This window comes from Chrysemys picta, chromosome 2 (genome assembly GCF_011386835.1).
Source record: "Chrysemys picta bellii isolate R12L10 chromosome 2, ASM1138683v2, whole genome shotgun sequence".
NCBI classification, from domain to species: Eukaryota; Metazoa; Chordata; order Testudines; family Emydidae; genus Chrysemys; species Chrysemys picta.
In genome coordinates this window covers 185,453,892-185,480,768 of record NC_088792.1, presented here as the reverse complement: position 1 = coordinate 185,480,768, position 26,877 = coordinate 185,453,892, and the positions used below count along the sequence as shown (strand labels likewise).

Sequence of the window (26,877 nt, the reverse complement as noted above, 5' to 3'; positions counted from 1 at the left end):
TGCACCTCCACACACACACCCCCAGCCCTCTCCCCCGACCTTGAGTCGCCCCGCTCAGCCCACTGCAGGCCTAGGTGAACAGAACCCCAGACTGGAAGCGGGCTGAGCAGACTGGCGGTGTAAGATCAGCATTTTAATTTAATTTTAAATGAAGCTTCTTAAACATTTTGAAAACTTTGTTTACTTTACATACAACAATAGTTTAGTTATATAATATAGACTTATAGAGAAAGACCTTCTAAAAAACCTTAACATGTATTACCGGCATGCAAAACCTTAAATTAAAGGGAATAAATGAAGACTCGGCACACCACTTCTGAAAGGTTGCCTACCCCTGTACTATACTAATAACACTGGTCTACAATTTTTGAGAAGTCGTCTTCTTCAGAGATAAAATGTGCTATTTATTATGTATTTTGATGTGCTGAATTCAAATATGACAATTAAAACAACTGGTTGGCTACTGTTTCTAAGATATTTAAGTTTTTACATTTTATGTCTATGTATATTGTGTAGATAGTAGAGTTTTAATCATAAATTGTGAACCTAGGTCTTTTCATGTGTTTACGGTTGCTTTACATGATAATATTTCACCTGTCCTGTTTATGTAACACTTTAAAAATCAGCAAAAGGGTTATATAAATAAAATTTATTATGAAACAAAAGGCAAAAAACTATTCTGTACATAGTTTAGTCCTATTCAGTGTCTACTCAGCGCTTCTTGGCTTGTCTCTTGTATTCATTAAATGGAGCATCTCGTCACTCTCCAGCAATAGTCTGCAAGCATTGATGGGCTCCATTTGCCCCGATAGCATTCCTCCATTGTTGCAATGTCCTGGTGAAAATCGCTCGCCGTGCTCGTCGCTCACTGCTCCGCAGTTCGGTGGAAAAAAAATCTAGATGAGAGTGCAAAAAATGTATCTTTAGTGACATGTTGCAACCAAGGCTTTTGTATGCCTTGAGGAGGTTTTCCACCAACAACCTGTAGTTGTCTGCCTTGTTGATTCCGAGAAAATTTATTGCCACTAACTGGAAGGCTTTCCATGCCATCTTTTCCTTGCCACGCAGTGCATGGTCAAATGCATCATCTCGAAGAAGTTCACGAATCTGAGGACCAACAAAGACACCTTCCTTTATCTTAGCTTCACTTAACCTTGGAAATTTTCCACAGAGGTACTTGAAAGCTGCTTGTGTTTTGTCAATGGCCTTGACAAAGTTCTTCATCAGACCCAGCTTGATGTGTAAGGGTGGTAACAAAATCTTCCTTGATTCAACAAGTGGTGGATGCTGAACACTTTTCCTCCTAGGCTCCAATGAATGTCGGAGTGGCCAATCTTTCTTGATGTAGTGGGAATCTCTTGCACGACTATCCCGTTCACAGAGAAAACCGCAGTACTTTGTGTATCCAGTCTGCAGACCAAGCAAGAGAGCAACAACTTTCAAATTGCCAAAAAGCTGCCACTGATGTTGGTCATAGTTTATGCACCTCAAAAGTTGTTTCATGTTGTCATAGGTTTCCTTCATATGGACTGCATGACCAACTGGAATTGATGGCAAAACATTGCCATTATGCAGTAAAACAGCTTTAAGACTCGTCTTCGATGAATCAATGAACAGTCTCCACTCTTCTGGATCATGAACGACGTTGAGGGCTGCCATCACACCATCAATGTTGGTGCAGGCTACAAGATCACCTTCCATGAAGAAGAATGGGACAAGATCCTTTTGACGGTCATGGAACATGGAAACCCTAACATCGCCAGGAGATTCCACTGCTCTAGTCTGGAGCCCAACAGCTCTGCCTTACTCTTGGGTAGTTCCAAATCCCTGACAAGGTCATTCAGTTCACCTTGTGTTATGAGGTGTGGTTCAGAGGAGGAGGTTGGGAGAAAATGTGGGTCCTGTGACATTGATGGTTCAGGACCAGAAGTTTCATCCGCTTCCTCTTCCTTGTCTGACTCAAGTGAGAATGATTCTGGTGCATCAGGAACCGGCAGTCCTTCTCCGTGGGGTACTAGGCGTATAGCTGATGGAATGTTTGGATAATGCACAGTCCACTTTTTCTTCTTTGACACACCTTTCCCAACTGGAGGCACCATGCAGAAGTAACAATTGCTGGTATGATCTGTTGGCTCTCTCCAAATCATTGGCACTGCAAAAGGCATCGATTTCCTTTTCCTGTTCAACCACTGGCAAAGATTTGTTGCACAAGTGTTGCAGCATATGTGTGGGGCCCACCTCTTGCCCTGATCTCCAATTTTGCAGCCAAAATAAAGGTGATAGGCTTTCTTAACCATAGTGGTTATACTGCACTTTTGTGATGCAAAAGTCACTTCACCACAAACATAGCAGAAGTTATCTGCACTGTTCACACAAGTACGAGGCATCTCTGCTCACTTTGGCTAAACAGAAATGTGTCCCTTTGCAAAATCAAACACTGGCAAATAAGAGAGCACGACACTGTATGATTTCTAGAGCTGATATAGGGCAATTTGTTCAGCAGAGTGATGTAAGCTTCGTTATGATTGCATCATCCATGACTTCTAGGAATAACATGATGCAATTCATATAATGTATGATGCAATACCAGCTTCAGATTGCATCATTCATTGTTTTGCCTAAAAAGCAAGTACTGTCCAAACCCAGTCATAGATTTATTCATAGATCCAGTCAAAGATGTATTTTAGTCATTTCTGGTTTAAATTGAGATCCCTTCCCTTTATAACTCATTTATCCTCCGCCATTCCCAAGTCAAGGGTCGTATATACTGACTCAATAGCATATCTTGAAAACTAGAGCCAATCAACAATTTTAAGCATCATTTTCATTCTCAGTGACCCAGAATTAGTAAAGTTTGACTACATTTATTTCAGAAGCATTTTGGCTGTAGAGCAGTGTAATTGACCCAGTCCTGAGCAACATCCTGTTGGTAATTACAGCCTGTTGCTGACGCATTTCTAATTGGATACTGTTTCTCGACCACTGCATCTCATAGTTTACCCTCTCTAACTCTCCTCTCCCATGTTTTTAATTTTCACCCTTTACATCCACAATTACAAAACAAAGAATTCAGGGTTCCATATGTGCCCATTACATGGGTATGGAATGGGTTATCTGAAGGTAAGATATTCATTAAAAATTAATGCCTTATTCATAATAATCATTTAATTTGGAAAGTTTTTTCATAGGTAAATGGATCTGAGGAACAGATGAGAGATTAAGCACTCGCTAATACATTCATACAGATGGGCCTCACACAATAACATGGGGCCTACTAGAGCTGACCAGCTGGGTAGCTTGTAGATTAACAGAGAAATGTCAGAACTGGAAACAAATTATACATCCTGTTGATTAGAACAACCACCACTTTCCATAAAGTGGATATGTAGATTTTTTAAATACGCAACTTTCATCTACACTAAAAATCTCATCTTTTATCAGGTTTCCACTAATAGATAATACTTAAGTAAGCAGCAAACATGTATGTTTTATACTGATTTTTTTATTATTATTTAAATGTGTTTAAAAGAATTGCACTCTTCCCTCTCAGCACCTTTCAAACTTCTTGGTTACTATTTAAAGATCTAATACTTTGGATTCTAATTCAGGCTCCCTAGTCTTTCTCTTTCCTGAATTGAGCTGTGTTCCTATCATGCTGAGTCTTCAACATACTAGTTTTCTAGATGATGCATTTTATTTGGAGGAGCCTCCATTTCCTTTCTTTTGGCAGATTTCAGGGCAATTTGTGTCACTTCTCTCTCAAGGTCTGTAATGTTGACTTTGCAAGATACTGTTTCCCTTACATAGTTACCCATAATTATAAATAATGAAAATAATGCGCCCAGCTGATGTGGAGAGGGAGCTATCAACAAGACAGTAAAAGTTGAGGATATCTTTCCCAGCTTGCTAACTAGAACACTCTGGCCTAAACTAGACTCCCACAGAGATCAGTGGGATTTGCACCTAAGAGCAGGATATGTCTACTCTCTCATTTTGACCATCAATGTACTACTCCAGTCCACTCTAAGATCTCACAGCCAAACTTATCAAATTCCCTCCCGCAAGCCACAAAGTCATGCTGAATATGAATATGAAATGGAGGAGCATTTTGATGTTTGTAATTAAGAATGTAAACTCAATGACGAGGAAGCATGGGAAACAACCTGCTGAATATATTCAGCATGGCCCCTGGAGGGTGTATAAAGCTGGCACCCACAGAAGATGAGAATAAGAACTTCACGCTTCTTTCTGGTGAAGAAAGTTGCCACACATGCTCACTACCATGAGCAAGGGGGCTTCGTTGAAAGGTAAGTCTCTTGCCATTGGCTTTTTGACATTTTGTGTGTGTGCATGTGCGTGTGTGCTTCCTTTAAGTTAGAGTGAATTTGGTATGGAATGAAGAAAGTTGTTGGAGTGACAGGTCTGTAGACTGAAGTCCTCTCTTTAGCCATACAACAGATACAGTACAGGCAGCATCAGTGCAAGCTTCCTCCATCTCTACGTGGAGAGTCTATTCCTAGGAGTGAGAAGGTAGTTTGGTCCCTATATCTATTCAGTCCTTTATCTGTTGGCCTCTCTGAGGGCTTGTCTTCATGTACAGTGCAGCTGCGCTGCTGTAGTGCTTTAAAGGGTATGTCTACATTACCCAGCGCTGTGACATCGGCAGTGTAGACATGCTTTATCGCCAGGGGAGAGCTCTCCCAGCAATAAAAAAAACCCACCCTGAACGAGCAGTGGTAAAGCGCTGTCTATACTGGTGCTTTTCAGCGCTAAAACTTTTGTCACACAGGGCAGTGTTTTTTCACACCCCTGAACGACAAAAGTTGTAGGTAGACACGGCCTTAGTGAAGATGCTACTATACTGACAGGAGAGCTTCTCCCATCGTCATAGTTAATCCACCTTCTTGAGAGTTGGATTTCTCACATCCCTGAACAATGTAATTATACCAATATAAGATTGTACTGGCCTCAGACTAACAGAAGTACTGATTAATGTCAATTATAATTGATTTAAGGATGTGACATCGGCACATCCAGATTGCCTATTTATTTCACAAAAAACACTGAATAGCTGTCAGAAAGCAATGACTTTCAGTCATTACCTACGTTGTCCAGAATCAAACTAGGGATTTACCAGTGAATGGCCCTGTAACCTAATCCCAATCTCTTGAGCCATGTAGTCTTAATGTTCCTTCACCATCTGATTCTTTCCCAACACACTCCTCTATCTGCAGCATTTTGAGTGCACATTGTTTATGGGGTTTGCATTATATTGGTTGTGTAGATAAAATGAATTTTTCTTGAGTTCAGAGCCAGGGAGAAACTTGCTGAACTACATGCTATTCCTTTAATAGATGATATAAAGGGGGTTCTTCTGTTTTATTGGGTATATTTTAGTTTGGCACACATAAAATGAATACATTTGATAAAACAGTATATTTATCAAGTCATTTTTCTGAGGGAATTCTACCTCTAGCTGCATGGGATACTAATATTTGAACCAATGTATTAATTTATCAGGTATTATTTTTTTTAAAGATTTCACTGTACTTATGCGCATATTTTATTTCACTGGGTAGAAAACTGATTCTGTCAAGTTAATGTTAAAAGTTTTACCAGATCTGTTTTGTCTGTAAGACATTCAGAAGTCCTTTGTAAAAGCTTCAAAAGATCAGAAAGGGACTGAAGTACACTATGGGTTTTGTTAGCAGTAGGCACTTTAGGGTTAAACTCAAATTGCTAAACAGCACAGCTGCTGGAAATCTTTTGAGGGAATTCCCAGGACAATCAAAATCTTTAGAGAGTGACATAACCACCCTCCCTCAAAATTAATTTAAAAACTGCAAACATTTGCAAAGAAGAAAAGCACATTTGTGGAGGGCTGGGAGAAAAATAAAAGGGAGCAACCGACTTTTCCAACTATGTATCTATGAAAATATAATTATGTATTTATATTTACAAAGTGGGGAAGGCTGATTTTTCCCCACTTATTGCTGTATAATGAAGGCAGGTGCAGTGGTAAGAGACAGTAGAGAGTGCAGTATACTGTAACACAGGGAACACTGTTTCCTAAAAAATTGTGATAGTTTCTGCTATACAACGCCTTCTAAATCCATATATCTGCGTTTTGTTTTTTGTTTTAAACCTGAATAGGTGTGCTGCTGGTGGTTCTGCTGGTATCTAACATGTTCCTGTCAAAGAAAGGTGTGACCTCATTGCCAATCTGTCCAAGTGGGTCTGTTGGTTGTCAGGTCTCCCTTGGGAATCTTTTTGATCGTGCAGTTAAACTCTCACACTACATCCACTCCCTCTCCTCAGAAATGTTCAACGAATTTGTAAGTACTCAGCTTTTTATGAGTGAGACTTGACAGAAACTGCAGTACAATACTTAAAAAAAAAACACACAAGTGGAGCTTAGCAATATGAAATGGTTCAGGCTTGGGGAAACAAGGTTAGTAGTGTCTGTGTCCACTACAGCACGCTCCCTCCAGAGTCTGGAATGGAACTCGAGATTCCTGAGTCTCAGCATACCTCTGCGGTCAGCAAATATCTGTGAAACCCACTGGCAACGTCTGTCATTCCCCTCCAGCGCTGGTCCACACAGAAGTAACAACCTACAACTGCTATGAGTTACTCCACTAGGTCCAGTGGCAGAGGTCTGTGTGGTGGAGCTAAAGGTTCTGTCTGACCCTGCTGATGAATCAAGTGGGTGTCAATAAGGTGCTACGTGCAGGAATTTCTGTTCTTTCAGTTTGCTTTTCAAAAAGACCTATGAAATTGCACAATAAACTACATTAAAGGAACATTAAGGTTGAAAACTCGAGCACTCAAAAGCTAGGAAATACCAGAATGAAGGTTGCCTTTTCAACCTTAATTCATCCCCCTTATCATAACATGAGGATTGGGCTTGGAAGGATTGGTAAATGTCAGTACGTTGTGTATTTCACCGTACACATAAACCAACGAACATTTCCCATTGACAATAATCAAAATGGTACAGATAGGTAAAGTAATAAACATGCTGCTTGAGAATTTATTAGAGTTTGCTTTAAGGATATTTAGTTTCTATATTTGATATGTGGTGCTGACAATTTGTGTTTTAACAGTTATAAAGCTTTAACCTTTTGAATCTCAGCATCTACTGTCATTAAACAATTATTGTCTGACCCTCCTCATCATCTGACCTACTCATTTCCCACAACTATTAAATAGCTAATAAAATGTTTCAAAATAGCCATAGATATTATCCATTGAAATTATAAAAAAAGAAAAATCAAATTCTGCCAAGCCTTATTATGATGCAGTCTTTAATTTTACATGATCACATACTTTTTTTTCCATAGGACTGGACATTTAGTTTTCTACAAACAACATTAAACATTTTCCTAGGACATAAGCAAACTGTACCAGGTCTCATTAAACTGACCCTTTTTTCAGAAAGATTGGATCTGGACTGACTGAATACAAACTCAGATATCAAAGACATCAAGTTACTCTATTCCTTCTAGACTCAGTGATGTGCAGGCTTTCAGTCACTGACTGCTGAGTTTATACATGCTTGATATAAAATTTGATGGCAAGAGTATAGGTGCCAATATTTGAAAATTATTAATAAGACAGTTTGGGAGGGAGAGGAGGAAGTAGAAAAATTATCTCCAGTGAAATATACTGAACAAGATTATTCTTTTGGAAGGCCAGTTATAAAGAGCCATAAGCAAGCCATAGGCCAGTTACATCTGGAATATTTGAGGAAACTCCCATTCCTATCACAATATATTTAAACAACTTCAAAATTGTAAGGTAGAAAAAAGATATCAACATAATTCATTCAGTGGACCACTTTATAAGAAATATTCTCCTCACACACATCTAGATCTCCAAATCCCCTACTATTTGATTCTCAAAATGATTTAGTTTTTCAGACCACCAGGAAGGGTTGTAAGAACCACTATACTAAAATATAGGACTTATCCCTTCTAAACAGATTCTGTGCAGGAATCTAATCCCAGAAAGTACACCTCTACCCTGATATAACGCTGTCCTCGGGAGCCAAAAATCTTACCGCGTTATAGGTGAAACCGCGTTATATCGAACTTGCTTTGATCCATCGGAGTGCGCACCTCCGCCCTCGCCCCCCGGAGTGCTGCTTTACCGCGTTATATCTGAATTCGTGTTATATCGGGTCGCGTTATATCGGGGTAGAAGTGTATTTTCCTTCCACAGTTTTAGGTCATATCAACTCAAATAAAAGAATCTAATCCCAACTACTTCTCTATATAGTGGCTGGACAAACACAGCACATGCAGAGATGAAACCAAAGGGAAAATACCTACTTAATTTCCTTTAGAATATCTGAGCCACGACTCAACTATTTATTTATTTATTTCATAAATGCATGTTGTTGTTGATCCACAGGATGAGCGCTATGCTCAAGGTCGGGGATTTATTACAAAGGCCATTAATGGCTGCCACACTTCCTCCCTAACCACTCCTGAAGACAAGGAGCAAGCTCAGCAGATTCACGTGAGTCTCATTTTTAACCTATTTCAGAATGAAAGGAGGAGAGAGAGGCAATAGTGAATTTAGAGATGGCTAGGTCACAGCTAGTTGAAAGAGATAAAACAGTTAATTCAAAATCAAATGCAAGGAAAAGAAAAGTAGAAAATGTCAAATACTGATGAAAATTCTTACAGATATTCAGTTTCAATATATGTACTATAAAAGAAACAATCTTATTCCTTTTGCTCTCAGTCTCCCTCTCTTTGTATGTTACATTCAGTTACTGCATACTGTTTCAAATTACATTATAAACTCTCTGAAGCAGAGGCCAAGTCTTTCTTTATATCTGTATAGCACTCTCATTGGAGCCTTTGGGCATTACTTTAATACAACTAGATAATAATTAAGCATGATAATAATAAAGGTACGGGAAGGAGCAAAGCGGGCATCAGTAGTCAAAGAGATGCATAAATACAGTAGGTACTATGCTGTTGGCTCTATAGTTACTGTAGCAGTTGACAGACTCTAAATAGATAACCATGCAATAGCCACCAGATAAGAAGTGGCCACATCATCACTCAGATACAGAGACTTTAACAACACAAGGTAATTGTAACAATCAAACAACTTGTAAAGAGAGTCATGTTGGATATTGCCACATTAAATTCTGTATTCTCCATTTTACGATGGCAGCCGTAAACAGAGATGTGTATGTCCACCTTCTTTTAGCCCTTGGAAATGCTTTGGAGAGGACAATGTGCAAGCTTAGTCACCAAAGAGTTACACCAGAGTTTGATGTTTTCCCAGTTGCACCCTAGTCCGAGTTTTGCAATCCCAAGATCCTCCTTTTAGAATATTATGCAATAGGTTACAAATTCTCTTTCTTTAAGCACAGGAGCAGATGCAGAATATAAGTCCCATGTGTCAACTTTAAAAGGTTTCTAGTGCCGCAGAATAGTTAGGAGCACCCCCAAAAGAGCAAAAGCTTTTTGAGCTTCCACCTAACCCCAAGCAGTGAAAGTTTCTAAAGAGAAGAACTTTCCCTGGAAGCAAAACTCTTCAAAGGGGATGAGGAAGATGACAGGGTATGTTTACTATGCTCTGTAGACAGTAGAAATCCTTTATAAAAGGCATTAAGTGGCCTACCCCAGAGTGTATCTTCTATTCGGTGCTGAGATTTTTTTTCAGATCCCACCAGACTTCTAAATCTGTCTCATTAAAAAATGGCTAATTATCAAGTTAAATGCAATTCCGTTCACAGAGGCTAAACCTAGTCACTCTCATTATACAATATACTGTGGAGACAATTTTGGTGATATTTTGTATTTACAGTATTTTATCCATTCATCCAATTCTCTTTTAACACATTGTTAATAATAACTGATTGTATGTACATGAATACACCATTCGCAGAGGGGTGAACTGAAATATATGGAGAAGACAAGTGATGTGCCAAAGGGCACACTGCAAATCAGTGACAGAGCTAGAAATAAAATCTAGGTTCCCTCAGTCGTAGACCACTGCTCTAACCTGAATACAGCACTGCCTCCTCATGTTACCTTCATACAGTCTTTTTGCTTTAACTGCATCTTCTTAACATTGATGAATAGCATGAAGACCTACTGAATTTAGTGCTCGGAGTACTGCGCTCCTGGAATGATCCCTTGCTCCACCTGGTCTCTGAAGTGCAAAGTATCAAAGAAGCTCCAGATACCATCCTCTGGAAGGCTGTGGAGATTGAGGAACAAAACAAGCGTCTTCTAGAAGGAATGGAGAAAATAGTTGGACAGGTAGGTGAGCATTAGGGCCTTGATATCCTAGTTCAAAGCTCCCTGGAAGCCACATACAGGAGTAGGCTCCCTCTGTTCAGAGCAGGAGAGGGATGGAGATGGAGTGGGAGGGATTCTCAGGACTCATCTGCTCTAACTGATTCCAAACATGTGCTGTCCCTAAAGGGACCCTATGAAGATTGGCATGGCATAGCTTAGCTTCCATCCTTCCTGAACACATCCCTACACCAGGGGAGGGTGCAGTTGGAGCAGGACCTGGGTCTGCCGGTGTTGCATCACAAAAGAGGCACTAGATGAGAGGCTGAATTGTAATTGAGAATCTGGCCCACAATGTTGCCCATTAAAGAAGCAATGCCTTAATTCCTTCCCTTTTGGCCACTAAGGGTTGGTCCACACTAAGCCCTCAGTTCGAACTAAGATACGCAACTTCAGCTACGTGAATAATGTAGCTGAAGTCCAAGTATCTTAGTTCAAACTTAAAGGTACTTACCGTGGGTCCACACGCGGCAGGCAGGCTCCCCCGTCGACTCCGCCTACTCCTCTCACAGAGCAGGATTACCGGCGTCGACGGCGAGCACTTCCGGGATCGATTTATCTTGTCTAGACGCGATAAATCGATCCCAGAAGATCGATTGCTTGCCGCCGAACCAGCGGGTAAGTATAGATGTACCCTAAGAAATTATATGCTTTTATTGCCCTACAGTTTTGGTGTCTATCTGTAGGCAGAAGGAAGGGATCACCTTTTATAAACAAACAGTTGACACAAAAAGATCCTGCTACGTCCAACACATGCTACAACACTGACAAGCAGAATTATTATAACTAGACGGTAGCATGCTTCCTTTTATACTCAATGATTAATCTTTGAAATGTGTGCTGTCTTAACCTTGTGAGGTGGTTTGTGGATGCTGTGTTAATATCCTTTGCCTAATTTTTAATCATCTTTATATTTCTCTAAAGAGGCTAGAAAGTCAGATTACTTTTAATTTTAAGAACAATTCATTCTGTTTATTAGAGGGGAAGGAGAACTTTTTTTCCTCCACAAATGGGTATTCACTTGTATCTAAGATTATGCCAGGCCTAACGATGCCTCCTGGCAAAAGTTTCCACTATGCAAGAGGCTTTACTCTAGTAATGGAATGATTGTGATGCAGAAATGCATAGCCCATATATGTACTAGAGATGATAGCATCGACTATTATTAAGGTACACAACATTTCCCATTATAAGACCCTGTTTCCAGTTGCTTATAACTTTGCCAAACTACCTATTTGGGCTGAAATTTCCCATGCTGGGTATCTGCCTCAGGCTGGATTATTTGGAAAATTTCAACCAAAATGGCTGAGTCATTTCCAAGAACAAAGCTAGGGAAAAATATTCTAGATGGCCTCATATTTTGGAGTAGCAACCTGAAATTTGACAGGTGGGTGGCCTTTGCCTCCACCTGAAGCTTCACCCAAATTGCTCCAAGAGATAAGCCTTTGAAAATTTGCAGTTCACACATGCTCAATAGAGACTTGTTACAGCTTTACAGCTTAATTCCCCAAACATTCCATCTGAACTGAGTATGCTCCAGCCTGGGGCTTCAGGGGCCCGAGAAGGACTTTCCCTGCAATTGATGTTCCTGGCTGCTCCAGGCTGTGATGAGTCTGGATCCAGGCACCAGAACTGAGAGCAGTGAGTCTGTCTTTCCTGTGCACTCAGTGCTTCTCATGCTCGTCCCAGGCAGAATGAAAGCAGAAGGTGCCTTAATCGAATGTAGAGATGATAAAATCCAGAACTGGTGGGGATGGGGGAGTAGAATGGGACAAGGAGCCTGGGGAGTGAAGACTGGGAGAGTTGGCATGGGGGAGAGAACTGGGACTAGGAGTTTTGGGAAGAGACTGGGATTGGCTGGGCAAGGACACTAGCACTGGGAACTGAGTGGGTGAAGAGTCAGAGGAGACTGACTGGTAGCCAGAGTGGACAGGATGTGTGGGGCTGACTGGAAGCCTTGGAGGAAGAGAGATAAATTGGATGAGGAGCCAAGAGTGGGGAACTGGTACTGGAATGAGAAACCTGAGTAAGGGAGTCTGGGACTGGCTACATGAGGAGAAATGAGACTCAGACAGGCTGGAGAGGAAAGAGCAGAAGGAGTCAAGCTTGGGGAAAAACAGGAAGAAGACTTTGTGGCCACTAGAGAACACATCTCTCCAAAGCCTGGAAAGGAATTCAAGATCCCTGAATCTAACCATTCCTCTCCTGAGAGCAAATATCTGTGAAACCCTCTGGCAGAGAGTTTCATCCCCTTATAGTACTGGTTCACATAGAGGATGACAACCTACTACTGCCATCATTTACTCCGTTGGCTCAAGTGGCAGGGGTCTCTGTAGAGAATCTAAAGATTCCAACTCTGCAAATGTCCTATGTGGGTGTCAATATGATATCGCATGAGGGAATTTCTGTTTTTTCAGTTTATTTTTTAAAAACCTAGGAAATTACACGCACAAAAACTGCACTAAAAGGACATTATTAAGGTTGCAAAGTCAAACTCTCAAAAGTTAGGAAATGACAGATGAAGGTAGCCTGTGCAAACTTAATTCAGCCCCACTGTGCCTATCCATTATTATACAGTCTTTACTTATATGATCACAAACTATTTTTTCCACAGTACTCCTGCCTCATTCCATGCACACATTGGACCTGCTCTTGGGATGAATCAGGGTTGGATAAAGAAAGAGGCTGTTGTCTGAAGGGATCCCTGCCTTATTTACTTTGAGAAATCAGGTCTTAGAGGTCTCACAGATTCCAAGGCCAGAAAGGACCATTGTGATCATCCAGTCTGACCTCTTGTATAACACAGCCATAGAATATATTTCCTTTTGAACTAGAGGATTAGCACCCACATTTAGTGGATACTTTTTACTTTAATCTCTCTGTTCCTCAGTTTCCCATCTGTAAAGTGGGATATTAACAAAATAAATATTAAATAAATTCATTAATGTTTGTGAAACACTCAGATACCATGAGGAAATAATTCATTCTTCAGAGCAGGATTTGAATAGTGTGCAGTAAATAAGGCCTAGGTCACACATTGAGCAATGAGGGAAAATAAAATATTGAATAGTGGTTCACTGAGTGCTGTCCATCCTGTGCACTGAATGAGGTAGGTACTCTGTGGAAAAAGTAATTTGTGATCATGTAATTAAAGACTGTATCATAATCCACACACACAAGGAGGGAACCTTAATTCTGGCATTTCCTTATATTGGAGTGCTTGACTTTGCAACCTTAATAATATTTTTAACATATATATATTTTGTAAGTAATATATATAGTATTGCTTACAATTCTCCAAACAGGAAAAGAGGTGTTTAAGAGTCTGTTCTTGAAGTCTTGCATTTTGCAAGAATTCCCTGACAATAAACATGGAATCTTTCATTGCAGAGGTGTCCTCCTCTCTGTCTTGGCTCTGGTTCCTGAGCATTATGAGAAAGTCCCTCCCCCCTTAGTTTGGTAAGGCTAGACAACGTAGCTGTTGTCTGACAGAACCTGTATATGAGTTATGAGTAACTGATTGAAAGCTTTCCTGACTAAAAGCAGCTCAAGTTTGTTTATGTTTAATGGGGCCTCTGACAGATCCCATAAATCAATCAAAGCAACAGAGGGTCCTGTGGCAAGACTTGCATCTGAAGAAGTGAGGTTCTTACCCACGAAAGCTTATGCTCCCAATACTTCTGTTAGTCTCAAAGGTGCCACAGGACCCTCTGTTGCTTTTTACAGATTCAGACTAACACGGCTACCCCTCTGATAATAAATCAATCAGTAGCTGAACTGGACTTTACAAAGTTTCAGACTTCACTGGCTTTGGTCAAGCTCTAAACAGCTGAACATCCTTAAGAGGTGCTCACAGTATTCACCAACTTCTACTACAGCACACACAAAACATGGTCTTATTCTCTCAGTTTGGAGTCTGTTTAGACAGCAACCTGACTTTGTTCATGACCCCAACTGCATCCCCCAATTAAAGCCAAGACATCTCCATCCACATCCATGTGTAAAACCTGCAGGAAGAGGTCCAAGATAACAGCGGAAATCAGGTGCTGCTAGAATCGTCTTCTTACATGTTCTCATTCTAGGAACAGATTTAGAGATCAGGTTGGAAAGATCAGTAGTGTCAAGTCATGGTTTCTTGTCCACCGGCAAGACTATTGCAGTGTGGCCAATAGCTTGTCCAGACAGAGACAGCCATAGGCAGTCTTGGTTTGTAGTTGTTCCCCACTGGTTTTCACAGGAGGGTTGAATCAGCTTCACAAGTGGTGATAAGAACAGGTGATCTTCCTGCTATTAGGTATAGTTTTTCTTGACAAGAGAAAATAGATGAAAGCCTCTTCCAAATGAGGAGAGTTTAACCAGTCTTTATTTTAGATGCTTACTGACTACACGAGTTTTTACTCAATCTTCTATCAGATGTCACTGTATCACGTATGGTTTCCCCCTTATGTTGTACTGGACCCCAGTATTTGCTTTGTAGAAGTGGATATTTATATGAAGAAGCACTCATGATGTCGGTCTCTGTCTTTAACATACTTCTGAGGCTGTCCATACCAGAGTCTTTGTCTCAGAGAAGGGCTGAGACAAAGCTGGGAGGGGGGCACATGTAAAGAACTCCCAAGAGCAGATCCATCCACCTGCCCAGGAAAACTTAAAGGCAGATTGAACCAATAGGCAATGCCACTGGCAGGGCTGCAAATGATGGAAGGAATGTCTTTGTTATGAAACCAGATTCCATCAGGCATTAGAGCAGATAAGCACTGTATATACTGTAGAAGAGCAAACTTTTAGTGAAAGACTGATAGCAAAATCATATAGATACACATAGAAATATAATGTAGCATTATTTTGAGGTACAGATTTAATGTTCCATACATTAGGGTGTGTCATGCCCGCAAGATCTTTGGGACCATAATGTAAACCAGAGTTTTACAAGCTTTAATCAATTAGACAGCATACCCAAGGCAAGCATTACTTGGCTCTTTGGTGCTTTACCTAGAACTCTCTTGTCTGATTCCCTAGCTTCTATAGCTTAGCCTAGTAGTGCTGTCAATGAAATACTATCACTTTGTTTCCTTTTGATTAGGTTCATCCTGGTGAAATAGAAAATGAAGTCTACTCCAGGTGGTCAGGTCTCCCATCCCTGCAAATGGCAGATGAGGACTCCCGTCTCTTTGCCTTTTACAGTCTGCTGCACTGCCTGCGTAGGGATTCCCACAAAATTGACAACTACCTGAAGCTGTTAAAATGTCGCCTTATCCATGATAGCAACTGTTAAGTATTCCCTAGGCCCATCCCTCTCTGAAATGATATAACTAAATCGTTCAAAGAGGCCTTCTTGTTGCTTTGCCATTTTTTGTTGCAAACTTTTTGAGAAATTACATTGTGCTGTATAAAGATCACCAATAACATTTATGCATGTTTGCATGGTTTCTGGCTGCAACCAATAATGTTGTTTATCTCAATGTTTAAAAACTTTTATCATAAATCCCTTGTACTGTAGTAATACACTGTACTGTCTACTTATCTCAGCTACTGGCATCTCAGTGATAACCAAATCATGCAAATACAAATAAAAATATTACTAAAACCAAAATTCATAAATATGTGAGTTGAATCAGTGCAGGAAAAATGGTTGCTATGCCTTAAATCTTTAGCAACAGGAGCTTCTCCTTTTGGGTCTCCATCTCCAGTTATTAATGCACAACATGGGCTGTCCTAATTCCCTCCTCCCACATCCTACTCCTAAAATTAAAGGGATGTAATCTAGAGGATTAACCTCAGCACTGGAAAGCAAGGTGGTCCTCCATTCCAATCCTAATCCTCCCACTTTCCAAACATTACTAAGTCCTCACAACAGCACTAAGAAGTACGCATTTAGTATTACCTGCATTGTACAAGTAGGGAAGCAGAAGCTAAGAAAAGTTAAGGGACAAATTGTCTCCACTAATTTTGGGTGCTTCCATTTTTGGGCACCCAACTTGACACACTGAGGTTGAGCACCCAACAACTGAGTCACCTAAAATTATTAGGCATTTTGGAAAATTTGGGCCTAAAGTCACACAGCAAATCAACTTGAGAACCAAGATCGGAACCTGGGCTCATAGTTACTAGGCACATAGTTATTTGATTAGACTACAATGCCTTGCCAGGCAAGTTACTTAATTTCTCCATGTCTCATTTTAACCATCTCTCCAGTGGGTGTAATGATAGTCGCCTATCTAAACTGCATGTGCTGCGTACACATCTGGATATTTTAAATCCCTTATAACTTCATATTTCATTTGTATACTATATAATTATCCCCATTTTTACAACTATTTAATGAGAGGCAGAACAAAACAAACTTCTTCCTAGTCAGTCACTATTGACAACTGCTATAAGCAGCATCACTTTAGCCACCACTGAAATACAGCAAACTACGGTTGGGTGCAGCAGCAGTTTAACAGTCTACAGCTATAACAACACAACAGTTAAGGACAGGGAGCAAATGGGTAAAACTGGGTAGGCAGAATGTAGTTGCTCAAAGTGGAATTTCATCTGGATATTGGAAGTAACATCCCTTTTGTTGTAAAAACAATACCACAAGTTCTTTACTGATCACAAATGCTTAGAACTTCAGTTTGAGATCTCATTTAAAAAAAAAAAAAAAGGCCACACATCTCTAGTCGCACTGTTCAGTACCAGCTCAGGAGGAAGAGCATGACCTATTGAATCACCACCAACTCAAGAGTTCCTATCTATGTGTTGAGATGTCCCCGTGATAATTAACTTGTAATTTCTCTTGAGATCAAAGCCCAAAGTAGCATGGCTACTGATACACACAAACTTTGAATTCAGTAGAAATTAGTCTAAAAAGAGTAGATATTTCTAATTCTAGACTGTTATATGAATAGAGCTAAAATAATACTGTAACTTTCTTCACTCTACAAAAAAATAAGTGAGATTTGATGTAGCCATCCAAAAGGAAAAGGTAGCAGCTTCAAAAGTGCAGTTTCTCAACTTCCCTCAAACAATTGTTGTTGTAAAGGATAACTTATTTTTTAAAAAGCATAAACATCTGATTTATTGCAGCTCGGTTTAGTATGATTTTGGGTTTTGGGAGCTTTTTAATTTGGTGGAGAAGCAGAGGAAAGATGAGAAAAAATGGATTTTAACAACTGAAAAGTAGACTGGGTTTGCAGCTGTTTAGCTAAGGGGACATTTGAAACAGATCTGGTTAACTTACTGAGTCATCACAGCTGTCAGAGAGAGACTCACAATCCCATAACCATAGTCAAAATTAGACCTGTTCTTCCCATGTCCTGGCACAGACAGTGCCTGTAGGATGCAGTTTCTACTCTCCAGGTCTTCAGGCCATCTCCACAACATGGTTACCTAAAGTTAATGGAGAAAGAACCAACCAGTAAAAATGAGGAAGTCATTGGCTGCAAATATGTGAGGTGAGTCAATAACAAAGCTCCCACTGAATTCAATGGAGTCAGGATTTCACTCCTGATATTAGAAGCAAAAATCAGATGCTCAGGGAAAGGTCAATTTTCGTTTTTAAGAGCTTTTGTTAGAAGGTTATATTAAATGGTTTAGGCAAAAATTCAAAATTCTTACAACTTTAAAAGTACTTCTAATAACTAAACCTGAACATTTCATGGGAGGAAGCTGTTCCACTTTGTATGGCGGAGGTACCCAAAGTGTGGGGCACACCCCTTAGAGGGACACGGAGCAACATTTGGGGGGTCACGGCAGAGCCTGGGGCCAGCCCCCACGGGAGTGGGGAAGGAGTGCCACCCAGCCCTTCCTCGCCCCCAGCTCTTCTCCAGTCCCGCCATCAGCCACATCCCCAGCCTCAGCGTAGCTCCATTCCCGGCCCTGTGTCAGCCCCCAACCTCGGCTGCTAGCAGCAGCTCTGTTGCCGGCCTGGGGCACGGCCGCGAGTGGAGCAGCATCTGACCATGGGCCCGGCTATCAGCCCCCACCGCACCCCGACTGCGGCTCTGCTCTCACCCTCTGCCCCTGGCTGCGGCCCTGCTCCTGACCCCAGATCCATCCCCAGCCTCAGCCCCCTTACCGCTGTCCGTGTCTCCCCCCTCCACCTCCTGGAGCCACAGCACTACACCCAGCCAGGTTCCAGAGGAGCAGGAGGCATGGACAGGGGGCATAACCCTCAAAAGTTTGGGGAACGCTGTTGTACGGACTACTTAAATAGTCATTGGGCCACAGAGAGAGAGGTTGACTCTATAGCCTGATGGTTAAGGTACTCACCTGCAGGGCCGGCTCCAGGCACCAGCCGACAAAGCACGTGCTTAGGGCGGCTCCTTGTAAGGGGCAGCCAATCTTCGGGTGGCAGGGCGGCACTCAAGGGTTTTTTGTTTGTTTGTTTCAGCGGGGCAGGACGGCGCTCGGGGGGCGTTGTTTCGGCGGCGCGGCACTGGGGGGGAGTTGTTTCAGCGGGGCAGGGCGGCACTCGGGGGGGGGTGTTTCGGCGGGGCAGGGCGGCACTCGGAGGGGTTGTTTCAGTGGGGCAGGGTGGCACTCGGAGGGGTTGTTTCAGTGGGGCAGGGCGGCACTCGGGGGGGTTGTTTTGGAGGCGCAGCGCTGCTTTTTTTTTTTTTTTTTTTTACTTCGGGCGGCAAAAAAGTTAGAGCCGGCCCTGCTCAACTGGGAAGGCACAAACATGGGATCTAGTCCCTGCTCCAATAACTATTTAAGTATGCCACACAAAGTGAAACAGCTTCAACAGAGACCTTCACTCCGGATTCCCTATAGTCCAGCAGTTAGGGCACTCACCTGGAGGTTCAAGTCCCTGCTTCAAATCAGGCAGAATGGGGATTTGAACATGGTGAGTGCTCTAACCACTGGGCTATTGGGTATGGACAAGGGTAGGCATCCTCATCTCCTGGCTATCTTTCGTGCATGTTAGTTATGCTGTGAGAACACCTACTGGATCAGGTGCCATTGGAGAGCTAAACAGGGAATGCCTAGTTTGAGAGTCTCACCAGGGCTTAGGCATGAGCTAGGCGCCAAGTAGCTTGGTGGCTTCACGGCCTAGGCAGTTATGCACCTGCCCAATGGCCGAAATGTAGGTACCGAAAGGACTTTGTCTGGTGCCTAGTTTTGTGCCAGTAATGAGAGTTGAGGGCGGTGCATGCCAGAAATATTCTGGACTTTACAAGATTAAGTCCCATAACTACTCTGTGCCTCCCTTTTCCTATCTATAAAATGAGGATAATACTTTACTAGCTATCAGGGATGTTGTTAATTCACTAATATTTATGAAACATTCAGCTACTTGGGTGTTTAAAGCTTATAAACATAGATGTATGGTTATTATTAGTTATAGTTAATCTTCAAATGGGAACCAGTAATCTGTTAATTGAGTACTGGAATGGAACTTAGAACTTCTGAATTCTGTTCCCATCTCTTCTACTGACTCATTGTGTAACAATAGGGAGATCACTTAAGTGTTCCATACTTCTGTTTCCCAAACTAAGTTAATGATATTTACCCACTTTTCTAAAGTGCTTTGAGATCTTTAGGCAAAAAGTGATATCAGTATACAAGCACAGAGTATAGTTTTTCTATGTAGACGTTAGAGATTACATAGCATTGATGTGTGCTATTGAGGCAGACCATATTTTTTACAATACAAAATCAATTAATAAGAGTTTTCGATTACAAGTCTCACCTTCTAGATACACCACGTTGGCAGCACTTGAACTGGATACTTCTCTGGGTATGTTCAGATGTTCAATACTAAATCTGTCTACCTTTTTGTCTTTGCTGATCTACATTTTAATGTTTGTTTTCCCTAACTGAGAATCCAGTAATAGTCGTAACAGAAATGTGGGCCCCATGTTGCAAGCAGTATGGGCCCAATCCTGTTTCCATGAAAGTCAATGAATGATCAAGCTCCTACAGATTTCACCAGATCAGGCCCTATTACACCAAATATAAATGATGCAGAAGCTGAAACTGATTCATCATTGGTTCAATTCATCATCAATCACAACAAAGTGGAATGTGTAGGCAGGGCAAAAATCTAACCCACCTTCTTGCGACTTGCATTTGGTACAGCTTTACCCATCTTGTCCAGCTTTAATACCAATAGAAAGGGGAAGCTGTTATACACAGTGAATGCCATGTATAATCAAGTACTAAATACTGATGCAGTAAGTTCTGTGACAACCTCCAGTTTCTTTTTTGTCTTTTCCTACAGTAAGCTGCCAGCAACTACTAATCTTTCTCTATTAGACACTCTCTCTTTCTCTAGGTTTAACTGGCTGTATTCCAGCACTTGGTAATTCTCCAATAAAGATTACTTTCACAAAAATAGTTCCTAGTGGAACTCAACTTTACTAACAAGGGTTGTGGCCTGGGAACAGGACACACCTTTTTGAAGTTTTACATTCAATTTCAGAAAGTTAAGGATTTCCCCAATCATTTAGGGCATATTGCCAAAGATGAGTACCTACATTATGAATGAAAACTGGCATAGACACAAATAGCAGGTGTAATGTCCAAATACAAACTAGGTAATTTCATGTTTATCTATACATTTGCATACATTTAGATCCCAATATTATGAACACGTAGGTATATAAATAACTTTACAAACATACTTACTCGTACTGAACTAATTGGGACTACTCATGTCTGTAAAGTTACTCTCATGCAAGTATTTGCAAGATCAGATATTTAATTTGTAGTTTCAAATTTTGTAGGCACCGCTTAGATGACTGAAATTTTCCCTCAATGTTCAATTAAACCCAAGGCCAAGACTGAATATCCACAAAATGTTGTTAATATTAAAAAAATATGTTAGAGTATTCATCATTTCTTAACTGCCATCATCTGGTATTTGGAAAATCCACATTCAGGCATGCATTTGTGTTCAAATAAACATCAAATCTTGAAACCAGTGGAAATTGTATCCAGAGATCACACCCCCATAAATTTATTTAAATAAATGTAAAGAAACTGGCTTAACATAGTCACAAGTAAAAACAAAACACTGACTCATATCTCATTATTTTTAAGCAATTCTTATCTGGAAGTTAAAATGACTATCAGACAACATTTCAGCAATATCTACCTTCCTCGGAGCTTTATGTCTGTGTTTAGAGACATCCCTCCATAACTGAACATACAGAAAAATGTACATTTTTATGGTAGTGATTTTTTCATTTCCTTTCATTTATTCAGCTGGGAAGAGGAAATGAAAAAATATGAGCAACGGTGCCTGATGTACTGCAAACTACATCTATTTCTGGCAGGGGCTAGCAACATGAACTGTCTTTACATTAGGTAAAGGGGACATGTTTCCTGCTCCTATTTTCTTTGTTCTGATATATTCAAGTCCCCAAAGGCTAATTCTATGGAGTGCAAAAAAAATATAATGGCACATGAGCTATAGGCTACCAATTGGTAAATTAATTTTACCATGCATTTCTCTATCTCCTATTATGGGGTGGGCAAACTTTTTGGCCTCAGGGCCACATCTGGGTATGGAAATTGTATGGCAGGCCATGAATGCTCATGAAATTGGGGGTGGGAGTGGGTGAGGGCTCTGGCTGGGGGCTCTGGGGTGGGACCAGAAATTAGGAGTTCAGGATGCGGGAGGGGGCTCCGGGCTGGGGCAGGCGGTTGGGGTGCGGGGGGGGCGAGGGCTCCGGCTCGGGTGTGGGCTCTGGGGTGGGACTGAGGATGAAGGGTTGGGGGTGCAAGAGTGTGCTCCGGGATGGGACCGAAGGGTTCGGAGGGTTTGAGGGGGATCAGGGGTTTGAGGTATGGGAGGGGCTCAGGGATACAGGCTCCGGGGGGCGCTTACATCAAGCAGCTCCCAGAAGCATCAGCATGTCCCCCCTCTGGTTCCTAGGTGGAGGCACAGCCAGGCGGCTCTGCCCGCTGCCCCGTCTGCAGGTGCCATCCCTGCCCTTTGAGCAGCATTCATGTAATTTGCTGAATGGTTGCATTTTGTCCAGAAGTTCAGATTGCATTTTGTTCAGAAGTAACTCAAACCATCACCATCTTCCCATTCACTTCATAGGCACACTGTAATCTTATTAGTGGAAACAGAGTAAGTGAGCAGGAGTATACAGAAAGACTAGCACTTTTGGGGTCATTGAAATACTTGTTAACTTGCACAAAAGTCAGTGACCTGTAGAGAGCCATAATGTCGTGGGTTTTTATGTACACAGTTTTCATTTAAAAACAAACAAAAACAATTACTGGAGACCGAAGTCTCAGGCAGAGGCTTTTGTTGGAAATTGCTACATTCATGCCAACTTGGAAAATTATGATATAGATACTAGTCAAAGTTCCATAATGTTTAAGAAAAACAATACAGCAGACATTTCTGTGCATTTTTATCCAATCTGCCAGCAGGAAATACTTTACAAAGCATAAAAATGAAAGGTATTTACCGACACTATTTAATAGCAATAGTTCCACAAAAATTCTCTTTTCCTGTCAAACATCACAACACTTATTATGTAAGCACTTTTCTTCTTTTAATAAATGATAGGGTTCATTTACACAGTGTGAGTCATCAAAAATGCTAAGATCACTCAAGCTGGTACATCAAAGCAGCTTTAAAACTCATGTTGATATTCTATGTTTTTTGTTTTTTTTTAAATGGAGATATCCCATCTCCTAGAACTGGAAGGGACCTTGAAATGTCATTGAGTCCAGCCCCCTGCCTTCACTAGCAGGACCAAGTACTGATTTTGCCCCAGATTCCTAAGTGGCCCCCTCAAGGATTGCGCTCACAAGCCTGCGTTTGAGCAAGCCAATGCTCAAACCACTGAGCTATCCCTCCCCCTTTTGCACAAGGGAGAATGTAGAATATGAAATATCTAATGTGCATTTCTATCCTGTGAATTGTGTTGGGTGCTAAATGACCCACATATCCAGGAAATTTCCTATTTACCGATATATTTCAGTATCAACCTCTCTCTACCTGACCTAGTAACTTCATTTACAAGTTTATCATTATTGTAAGAAAGTTATTGCTGAATATTATTTATTATTTGTGCCCCAGGCATAGCCCAGTACCCCACTATAGACACTGTACAAACTAAAAGACTGTCTTTGCCCTAAAGAGCTTACAATCTACGTGAGATGAAACAGTTTATAAAGCCTAGTCTATATCATAGTCTGCCTCTTTATAACTTATTTCTTATTATTGCTAACATAGGGATACATCCTGCAACATTAACATACTAGGATTGTGCTCATGATAAGCATCATGCACTATTTGCATGATCAGGCCTATAAACAGGCATGATGATGGGTTCTTTCTTTTTTCATAGATTCCTAGATTCCAAAGCCAGAAGAAACCATTGTGATCATCAGGGGGAGGGATTGCTCAGTGGATTGAGCATTGGTCTGCTATACACAGGGTTATGAGTGCAATCCTTGAGGGGGCCATTTAGGGATCTAGGGCAACATCAGTACTTGGTCCTATGAGTGAAGGCAGGGGTCTGGACTTGATGACCTTTCAGGATCCCTTCCAGCTCTATGGTATAGGTATCTAGTCTTTCCCAAGCTAATTTCTAGAGCAGACTTGTTAGAAAAACAGCCAATCTTGATTTAAAAATTGTCAGTGATGAAGAATCCATCATTATGGTAAATTGTTCCTCTGGTTAATTACTATCACCATTCAAAATGTATGCCTTATTTCCATAAGGAAGTAGCACTGATAAGCTTATGAGGGACCCATTTTTCAGGAGGTTTCCAGCCCAATTTTCTTGACAAAGAAAGGTTCAGATAAAAGTTTAGATACTTATCTGAGCTAAGTGCTTATCCAACCCAAAACAAACCTCTGAACCTTTCTGAAGCACATCCATCATTCTGAACCTACAGAGCCTGTACTATAACCTTATATGACAAAAGCTGCTTAAATTAATGTGCCTTGACATAATACCTGTGGGGGAATCAGTGCATTGCAATAGAAACTGTGGTCCCCTGTGATAAGGCTACTGCAATAAACCAACAGGGCAAGTCTTTTAAGCAGCTCTAGGGCTATTTGAGGTGAATCCATTCCTTGTGTGTCCCTTTTGCATCAAAGTGACAAAATAAAAACAGTAAGATCCTGTTTTTTAAGATTTGGAACTAGACAAAATTTTTATCACTCTTAGAAAGCTCTCTCTTCTCTCTCAAGGGTCATATGAATGAAGAAAGTGCAACATGCAGTCTGAGTTTATTGGGAGATTAGCTTTTGATGGATGGTACCATCACCAATGTACAGCAAAAGCCTAAATAAGTATTTGCAAGGTGTTTTAGGGGGATCTATTTCTTTTTATTTTCACTAGCGAATCAATGTAGGTGAACACACAATATGAAAAGAACCTGATGAAAAAAATCTAAAGCATTTTTTTAGCATGGTAGATAACTGCATTATCCTGGAGGTGATGCTTTCTGTCTCTGGGACAACGATTCCAGCTTGTGTCAATATACCATCCACAGAGAAGGTTCACTGCTGTTCCATGGGAGAAGAAAGTAGTGCCAAAATAGCCAGTGAAAAGTGAAGGGTACAGTGAAAATCCTACTACCTCTACTTAATCTCTGTCTAGGTATTTATACAATGCTCATCACCTTGGTATTTTATCACTATATATCTTGTACCACACTGCCCCTTTGAAGAAAGGGTTGTGATTGTGGATATTGGCTTGGCACATGTTAGGGGGTCAGAGACACCTATGACTGTGACATATGTCTGCTCAGGACCAAGGGGAGCAAGTTAGAGTCATATTAGGAAGTTTAGGACCCCGCCTGAGTCTCTCGAATATACACCATACTTATCAGGGAATGAATCCATAAACAACACATACGCACTTCCCTGTAATCATGTTGAAACAGGATGTTTTTGATGATGGCAATAATCTTACAAATAAGCAGCCACTTGCTCTTTTGAATCTATGTAAAATAAATAGTGCATTGTATGAATAAATTATCTCCTGAGTTGAGCATAGTCCACCGAGATTAATTAAAATGACCCAAAATCAGAGGGATTGGATTCTTAGGCTCTCTCTCAGGCTCTATCACTGATCAGCGTATTAAATCTATATTTTGTATCCACTAAACAAATACCAAGCAGAGTTTTTCAGCACCTAGATGAAAGCAGTGTGTTTCCTCTAGCTGTTTTAATGCTGCCATGGCTTTTTCTCATAGGAGGTCCTCTGAGAAGGTGAGTATTTGGTTCAAATGCATTTAAAAAAAGAAAAACTCTATTACAGTGAACATTCATTTGGCAGATTATTTCCATGGACACATCACTATAAACCAAGCTTGAACCATCTGCTCTACCCACTAATTACTAATGCAATCCCCTCCCCCATAACTCTCAGTTGCATGGTATAGTAATATGTAAGGGATTTTCAATACATGTGCATGTTCTTTTTCAGTGAAGCATGCATCTGCCATATTTTTCTTGTCTATTAGATAAAAAGGAAGGGAGGAGGTTACCCATTTGATTTTATTTGCAGCACTAATGCAATTGTTTTTGAGTCCTCATTTAAAATGGTAAGCTACTACTTGACCTAGTACAACTTAGAAGTGCCAGACATTTAAAACACAATTCATTCTTTGCAGCGTAGGTAAGAAAGAATTGTGTTCCTAAATTGTACCGCAGCCCTGCAAAGCCCAACAGTCAGTGGTATGGTCCAGTACACCATACCAGTAAGATATTTATAGCTGGTACAGCATACTGGAAAGACACAGGAGGAGCCCACCCGCAGCCCTTCCATGCAGCTGTCTCCTGAGTCCTCCTGCCTGGGGTCTATATAGCAGAAGTCTCCGGCGCAGCAGGAGGAGGACAGAGCTCCCCTCTTCCTCCCCCAGGTACATGGGATGGATGTGGATCATGGGGAGGGGATGGGGAGAGCACGGGGGCCCTGGGCTGGGGGTAGGGAGAAGTCACGTGGGGGTGGGTCACGTGGGGAGGTCACGTGCCCCCCCTTTGTGTTCCTCCCATGAGTGCAGTGTACCAGCAAGAAATGATTTCTACTTGCACCACTGCCAACGGTACAGCGCTATATGAGACCAAAGTTAAAACGAGGTTCACTGCTGCATAAGCTACAAGAGCACACAACCTTTAACTGTGTCAGGGCCTTACAGTGTTGAAACAGTCCTGCAAAATGCTAGATTTACATAATGTTGCTGAGGCCTTACAAATTATTTTGTTTGCTGCACCCATGCAATGAAATATCTTTAGAATTAATTTCTATTAAAAAACAACTGGGAAATGAGGAATTTTCTCTATTAAGGGGACAGTATCCCACTCTCACTTACCTGTGTTCAAAGCATCAGGAAAACATAGCTGATACCTGACTCTTAACTAGAGCTGACAATACAAAGGTAACTATTTTCAGCCAAAATTTACTAAATAAATGATGTTTTTTTCAAAAAGGTTCACAGAAAAGTTCAGTTTCTTTTCAATGAAAAACCCAAACTAAAAACATTATCAAAAGCACCACATTTTGGTGTTCTGTTTAATAAAAAAAGGGGGGGGGAGGGTGGAAAATTTTGTATGAAATCAAAATTTGCCAGAAAAGTTTTC

At 41.0% G+C, this 26,877-nt stretch overlaps 1 protein-coding gene across 1 annotated transcript; it reads left to right on the top strand.

Annotated features, from left to right (window-relative positions):
• Nucleotides 1-6,167: 6,167 nt before the first annotated feature.
• Nucleotides 6,168-15,600, top strand: PRL (prolactin). The gene is made up of 4 exons (XM_008164474.4): nt 6,168-6,335; nt 8,416-8,523; nt 10,110-10,289; nt 15,409-15,600. Exons 1-4 carry the CDS (start codon nt 6,186-6,188, stop codon nt 15,598-15,600), a joined length of 630 nt encoding a protein of 209 aa, XP_008162696.1. The 5' UTR covers nt 6,168-6,185.
• The last annotated feature ends 11,277 nt before the right edge of the window (nt 15,601-26,877 follow it).

Excerpts from the sequence above, each read along its gene's own strand:
- PRL (XM_008164474.4), top strand. The coding sequence starts at position 6,186 with ATGTTCCTGTCAAAGAAAGGTGTGACCTCATTGCCAATCTGTCCAAGT. Across the intron at positions 8,524-10,109 it reads AGCAAGCTCAGCAGATTCAC|CATGAAGACCTACTGAATTT; the intron begins GTGAGTCTCATT and ends ATTGATGAATAG. Across the intron at positions 10,290-15,408 it reads TGGAGAAAATAGTTGGACAG|GTTCATCCTGGTGAAATAGA; the intron begins GTAGGTGAGCAT and ends CCTTTTGATTAG.